This window comes from Buceros rhinoceros, unplaced genomic scaffold, assembly GCF_000710305.1.
Source record: "Buceros rhinoceros silvestris isolate BGI_N320 unplaced genomic scaffold, ASM71030v1 scaffold17382, whole genome shotgun sequence".
Taxonomy (NCBI): Eukaryota; Metazoa; Chordata; class Aves; order Bucerotiformes; family Bucerotidae; genus Buceros; species Buceros rhinoceros.
This window is the reverse complement of record NW_010400874.1, coordinates 8,933-9,499: the sequence shown is the minus strand read 5'-3', so window position 1 is coordinate 9,499 and position 567 is coordinate 8,933. Positions and strand designations below refer to the sequence as shown.

The 567-nt window shown below is 48.3% G+C and overlaps 1 protein-coding gene across 1 annotated transcript in view; it reads right to left on the bottom strand.

The window, feature by feature from the left end:
- Nucleotides 1-285: 285 nt before the first annotated feature.
- The window catches only part of ZFP64 (ZFP64 zinc finger protein), a 9,085-nt gene continuing 8,803 nt past the window's right edge, over nucleotides 286-567 (bottom strand). Inside the window, exon 5 of the mRNA XM_010132075.1 lies at nucleotides 286-567. Within this exon, the coding sequence (XP_010130377.1) occupies nucleotides 319-567 (249 nt within the window). The 3' untranslated portion in view covers nucleotides 286-318.

The following is a 567-nucleotide window of genomic DNA, read 5'->3' as shown; positions in this document are numbered from 1 at the left end:
CTCGAGGGCTGCATTAGAGCCAGTAGCAGACACTCCTTACAGATCCACAAACAGCCCTGGTGCAGGTAATGCACACACAGCACGTAATCGAGCAGACTTCACGTAAGGAACACAGCCTCTGCTTTCAATCGAGGCACATACACGCACATCCTCCTTCACATGTACGAGATGCGTGTTTCCATGTACAGACAAGTAACGTGTAAGGGGAAGGTATTTGGCTTTTAGGACAAATCCTGCATTCACTCATGTCCTGCGCATTTCTGCTGAATTCAGCACTGCCTCTGAGACTGAAATTTGTTTAGCAATAGGACTTTGCGACTAATCCGGTATGGAGTCTGCTGGACACAGCAAAGCTGTATGAGCCCCACTCTGAATGATAGAATAGGTCTGCTTAGGGGCTTCTGTGTGAGAGGATGAAGAGAATATAGGAGGAGGGGGAGCTGAAGTGGACACTGTTATACTCTGACCGCCATCGCTAACCACAGTCACTTCTGTTGCTCCTTCCTGTATCAAAGCATTAAGGCCTTCTAAGTCGGAACAGCTGATTCCAGAGCTGGTGATGAAAGC